The 6,550-nt window shown below is 32.8% G+C and overlaps 1 protein-coding gene across 1 annotated transcript; it reads left to right on the top strand.

Annotated features, from left to right (window-relative positions):
• LOC107616696 (subtilisin-like protease SBT5.4) lies at window positions 2,907-6,413 on the top strand. Its single transcript, XM_016318639.2, has 9 exons — window positions 2,907-3,028; window positions 3,168-3,277; window positions 3,374-3,471; window positions 3,559-3,726; window positions 4,009-4,105; window positions 4,227-4,773; window positions 4,849-4,943; window positions 5,026-5,600; window positions 5,716-6,413. The coding sequence occupies exons 1-9, from the start codon at window positions 2,933-2,935 to the stop codon at window positions 6,255-6,257; spliced, it is 2,328 nt and encodes a 775-aa protein (XP_016174125.1). The 5' UTR covers window positions 2,907-2,932; the 3' UTR covers window positions 6,258-6,413.

Here is a 6,550-nt window from a genome sequence, read left to right as displayed (position 1 = left end):
GATCGAATTAATCGATTATATATGTTAAATTTTAATTATTAAAAAATATTTTTAAAAAATATTTTAAAATTTTTTATCTAAATAACTCCTTTTAATCAAATATATCAAATTATTTATTTACATAAAGACAACTGTACCTAAATTTGTATCGATCGATTATTATAATTTCAAAATCATGGATAAGATCCTAGGTGCATGTTAAAGGGTTACGTTGGAGGGTTAGTTACCACTACTATAAAAGATATTATTAGTTTACATTCATCGTGTACAGAGTGTAAGGATACATAGCATATAAAAATATGTTTTATTTTTTATTTAAAAAANNNNGTAATGTATAGTTTTACACTAAAACTGAAAATAATACTATATTGTTGTGTAATCACTCATTTGACTTTGATAATTAAAAAGCATTATTACTCATAAAGTCATCAAAGTTAACATATTTTTTTGTTGTCCAATTCAAGAAAATTATATCCCTTGGACTTGCTTTGACGAGTATTCGGTCCATCTCCTCCAAGTATATTTTATTAATAAGGGGAGGTAATATTTCATATCATAATTTTATTGTACTTCGTATCTAGAAGAATAAGTCTTTTCTATTTTGAATTTTTTAAGTGACACAATAGACAACCAACTTTTAAAACAAAAAACAGAAATATTTTTTTTTTTCAAGAATGAATTTTAAATATCAATTGTGTAACTTATAATCTATAAAACAGGTATATTAAGGTTTTGTTTGGTAAAATTTTTATTTTTTAAAAATAGCTTATAAAAACTAATTTTTAAAATATGACTTTAAAAAAAAGTGTAATATTTATATTTAGTAAAACAAATTAAAAATAACTTTTAATAAACATAAACAACAATAATTACGTTTGGTAAAATAGTTTTTAAAATTTAAAAATTAGTTAATATATGATGTTATATTAGACTTTTAAATTTTAAAAAGAATAAATCAATTTTAAAAAATTATATTCAAAAGTATCCAATTTTTTAAAAACGGTAAGTACAAGTACATAATCTTTCAAACATAAATGAGAAACTTATGCTTTTAAAAAACACAAGTACCTCTTAAAAAAGATTTACTAAACCAAACTTAAGGTAGGTAAAATATATGTAATTCAATCTAGTCTTTTAAAAAAATTTTACTAAACCAAGCTTAAGGTAGGTAAAATATATGTAATTCAATCTAGTCTAAAAATGGTTACATTGAAAATCAAGAGTTAATAATAAGCAAATCAAGTATAGAAATGATTACATTGAAAATCTCCAATCTGACACATAGAAAGTGAGGAAAATTCAATCTTATTGATTTCAAGTGCATTCAGTTCAGAAATATCCATGTTATATTAAATTAGTTTAAAATCAGTTTAACAATCACAATCCTCTAATAGACAATTTAATATTGTTAGATTAATATGTTAGAGCCATTTCTTATGAACCAGCCTTGAACAAGCCACTTATTTCACATAATTTTGTTTATCAACTTTCCTAAGATCATTTTAAGGTATCTAAATCAACCACCATGACATCTTACAATTTAGTGTACTTGCTAACTTCTTAAGGCTCTTGCATGCATGCATGGATACATGTGCTACACACCGACTACATTTTTTTAAATTTCTTCTTCCTTTACTTTTCTTTTTTAATGAATAACATTGTATATACCTACGCAAATAGTCGTCACTATTGGGTTCAGCGGTTCAGGTGCATTCCTTCGATGGCAAGAGCAACAACAACATTAACAATAGAATAATAGTAACAATAATGACATTAACAATAACAATAACAATAACAATAGCGCAATAGTAACAAAACAACATTATAACAACATCATCAATAGGAACAACAACATCAACCATAGAGCAACAAAGCAAATCAATGACAATAACAATTGTTTAATTAATAAAGACTAATTACTTCTTACTTGGTAAGAATAAATCCATGATTTGTATCAGGTTCAAAAGATAGAGATAGGAAAAAATAGAGGAAAGCAAATTTTGGTAATTTAATAAAAAGAAGCAAATAGTCCTACATACTAAATTAGAGTTTGATTTAGACAGCATGAAAGGAATTCCTTTCTTGTTTGTAAAAGAACTTGTTCTAAGTCTTAAAAAGGTAAATTTTAAGAAAGAAACCACATATGAAGTATAATTAGAGTAGTAGAATGACAATGAAAAGTATCTTCATTCACATCAGAGAGTGCTAGCATGTATATTTTTAATGATGTGAGATTAGATCTAATGATAAAAAATTACTCATTTTTCTTTTGTTAGTTAAATGATGGTCAAATTTTAATAAAAGTGCTAATTCTTTAAACTTTTTCATTCTATTGTTGTTCAATTTTAGAGAGTACCTTTGTATTCATCCATTAAAATATTTAGCCAAATTAATTCAATTGTAACTTAATTTTAGAGACTACTTTTATACTCATCTACTAAGATATTTGATACATCATTTACATCCTCATCACAGCTTATGGATCCTATTATGATTATTACTATTTCTATTAGTATCAACACTGACACAATTTGAAAATAAAAAAACTAAAAATTAATTTTTTAATTTAAATGCTTAACATACAAGTTCGTTGAAAAAAAAATAATTACTAACAAAATAGTTTTTTAAATATTCAAAGTTTACAATTTTGTTTTAAAAATAAAACAAAACAATATAATCACACAATCTTGACTACCTTCTTGTATAATCTCAACCACTTTTCAAAATTCAATCCATTCATATCTATATTTTTCTTAGTATTCAAAGTTTAAAATTTTATTAAATGATCAATCTGTTAAAATTTTCTTTAACAGCTTTTCAAAATTCAATCTATTCATTTCTATATCTGTATCTATAAATACACATCATCACTTTCTATCTATTATCTATTATTTCTTCAAAGGGAGAGATTGAAAACAGCAAAACAGAAAAAATGTGGTCCAGAAAGTATTCATTTTTTCTGTTATCAGCTTTTATTCTCCTTTCTCTCTTCCAAGTCCCTACTGGTGCTGCTCTTGAACTCAAGAAGGTTAGCATGCTTTTTATGTCCCTCCTTACTCATCCACTCTTCTATTATATGTTTTCGTTTTTTTGTTTTGTTACAATGATGTGTTACATTTATTTATTGATTTTTTCATTTTCTTTTTTATTCATGACAAAAATAAAAGTCATACATAGTGTACTTGGGATCACATGAACACGGTGAAACAGCTACAGATGCTGATTTCGATCGAGTCACCCAAACTCATTATGATTTTCTTGGATCCTATTTGGGAAGGTACTTAGTATTCACTAATCAATGTTTAATACTATTTGAACGTACTAATACTGAATATTATGCGAAAAAATTTGACTTGTATTCATTGCTATGCAGTTCTGAGAAAGCAAAAGAAGCAATGATTTATTCTTATACAAGATATATTAATGGCTTTGCTGCAATGCTCCGAGATGAAGTGGCTGCTGAAATTGAAAGTAAGATCTCAATAAAATAGTTGATGGTGAATAGAAAAAGATTTAAATTCTAATTTTTTTCCAAAATTACTGTGATTTTTTATGTAGAACATCCAGAGGTTGTGTCGGTGTTCTTGAACGAAGGATTGAAGTTACACACTACACGGTCGTGGGAGTTTATGTCAATGGAGCACCAAAGTGGTGTGATTAGCCCTGCTTCGGTGTTTAGCAAAGCCAAGTTTGGTGAAGATACCATAATTGGGAACTTTGACACTGGTAAATTTTACCTCTTTCTGCCATTATTTTCTTTTATTTTCTTGTAGCACGTCAATTTCAAAAGTGACTAATAAAAGTATCGTATACTCTGTCCTCGTTCCATTGGCAATCTCGCTGTCTTTAAATAAAATATAAAGACAAAAAAAATGCAATCACAATCCATTTTGTGAAAAGCATCATTTGTCTTGTTATGCAGCCATGTAAATCAATAGTTTATGCGCTGTGATTTCTTTCATTGTTCTACATGCTTTTCATGAAAGTTTGATTAAAATTTACGTGTAGGTGTATGGCCAGAATCTCCTAGCTTTAGTGATGAGGGCATAGGTCCTATTCCTTCAAGATGGAAGGGATCCTGTGAGGCTGGCATTCCTTGCAACAGGTGAGATTTTAACTTCTTTGTTTCTCGCCTTTTATTCACTCTCTCATTTTGTTCTCTCTATAAAGAACAGTAGTAGAAATCTTGAAACAGTAACAGAAATTTAACCATATCCTGATTACAGGAAGCTGATAGGAGCAAGGTACTTCAACAGAGGGTATGCTGCATATGCAGGGCCTAGTACACTGAAGAACGCTACTCTTAACACGGTACGAGATTATAAAGGCCATGGAACACACACACTATCAACGTTAGGTGGAAACTTTGTCCCCGGCGCTAACGTCTTCGGCTTTGGCAATGGAACCGCGGAAGGCGGCTCTCCCAAGGCTCGAGTGGTTTCTTACAAGGTCTGCTGGCCGCCAATTTTTGGCGCCGCTAGCTGCTTTACAGCTGATATCATGGCGGCTTTTGACATGGCTATACATGATGGTGTGGACATTCTTTCCCTCTCCATTGGAACGGTACCCATTCCATACTTCAGAGATGGTGTCGCCATTGGCTCATTCCATGCTTTCAGAAATGGAATCACCGTCGTGGTCTCTGCTGGTAACCAGGGACCAGAGATGGGATCTGTCTGTAACGTTGCGCCTTGGATGCTCAACGTCGCTGCAAGTACCTTGGACAGGAAGTTTAATGCTGTTGTTGAACTCGAGAATGGAAAGCGCTTCAAGGTAACAAAAACTTTCAAAAGGTTCAATCTTTTACTTAGACGAGGATATGAATTCTAATCTGTATATACTTTCAAGGGTGAAAGCCTTGCTCCTGGTATGCCGCAAAAGAAATTTTACCCACTCATCAGCGGTTTAGATGCAAAATTGGCTAATGCAACTGACCGACACGGGTAAGAATCCAATAACCTAATTCTGAATTTAATTTTCTAATTCCAAAGACAATAAATTGTTTCTTGTTTCGTTGTGGTGCAGTCTTATGTGCAAGATAGGAGCAATTGATCCAGAGAAGGCGAAGGGAAAAATATTGGTTTGTGGGAGAGGCAATGTGGCGAGAGTGGAGAAGAGCTTTGTGGCTATGGAGGCTGGTGCAGTTGGAATGATTCTTTGTAACGATCAGTTCAGTGGTAATGAGCTCATTGCCGATCCTCATTTCCTTCCATCATCACATATCACGTATGAAGATGGCCTGCAAGTCTTTTCATACCTAAATTCTACAAAGAATCCCATGGGATATATTGTTCCACCGGAGACCAAGTTGCATGTGAAGCCTGCTCCATACATGTCATCATTTTCCTCCAGAGGGCCCAACACAATCACCCCTGAGATCCTTAAGCCTGATGTCACGGCTCCCGGAGTCAACATCATTGCTGCTTTCTCGGAAGCAGCTAGCCCCACAGAAATGTCCTTTGATAACCGCAAGGCTCCATTTGCTGCACTGTCCGGAACATCTATGTCTTGCCCTCACGTCGCCGGAATCGCCGGCCTTCTCAAAACACTCCACCCTGAATGGAGTCCATCAGCTATCAAGTCCGCCATCTTGACATCCGGTAACAAAAATAACACTAGCTAAGAACTTATTTATCTAAATAAGTGGACATTTTTCAAAATAACTAATTATCAATTGATTATTTAATTTAATTTTCTTGTGGTGTACGTTTTCAGCTAGGACAAGGGACAACAAGGGTGAGCCAATGCTTGATGGGGATTTTAAAGCAGCAACACCATTTGAATATGGTTTTGGTCACGTGAGACCAAATCGTGCCATGGACCCTGGCTTGGTCTACGATACAAGCATAGATGATTACCTCAATTTCTTGTGTACCATTGGTTACGACCAGAAAAAGATCAAGCGGTTCTCCGGGACTCCTCATCATGAGTGCCCTGATGGAATGGGTGTCTTGGATGTCAACTACCCTTCAATAACGGTTCCCGTGCTGTACGGTCGGGTTACCGTGACACGCAGGGTGAGGAATGTGGGTTCGCCAGGGACTTACGTTGCAAGCTTCAACGACATTCCTTCGGGGCTTTCTCTTTCCGTGAATCCCAATGTGTTGAAGTTTCAGAGCGTGGGTGAAGAGAAGAGCTTTAAGGTCACAATGGAGGTTGCTAAGCCAGGTCGCTCTATAGTCTTTGGGGACCTGACTTGGTCCGATGGAAAGCATTATGTCAGGACTCCAATCACCGTTGGTGGAATCAAGGTTTAATTAGATTAGATTTTAGTAATCCAAATAGCTTATTTGGATGACATTTTTATTTTTATTTCCATTTTTCTCTCTTTTATATTAGCTTAGTTCTCAGCAATAATCCGGAGGTTGGAATAAGAAATTGGAAATAATGGAATTTCGAATGTTATTATTTTATTACTGCGCTCTCCGCCTATTAAAGTATGCATTAAGTTAAACTAGTTTAATACAGAGAAAAAGTAAACAATCCTATTAATTATAACTTCATCTAAAAAATACATCTAATATTAATTATATATTTATGGATTAAAGAT

Source organism: Arachis ipaensis, chromosome B09 (assembly GCF_000816755.2).
Source record: "Arachis ipaensis cultivar K30076 chromosome B09, Araip1.1, whole genome shotgun sequence".
Classification (NCBI taxonomy): Eukaryota; Viridiplantae; Streptophyta; class Magnoliopsida; order Fabales; family Fabaceae; genus Arachis; species Arachis ipaensis.
This window is presented reverse-complemented; position numbering and strand designations above follow the sequence as displayed.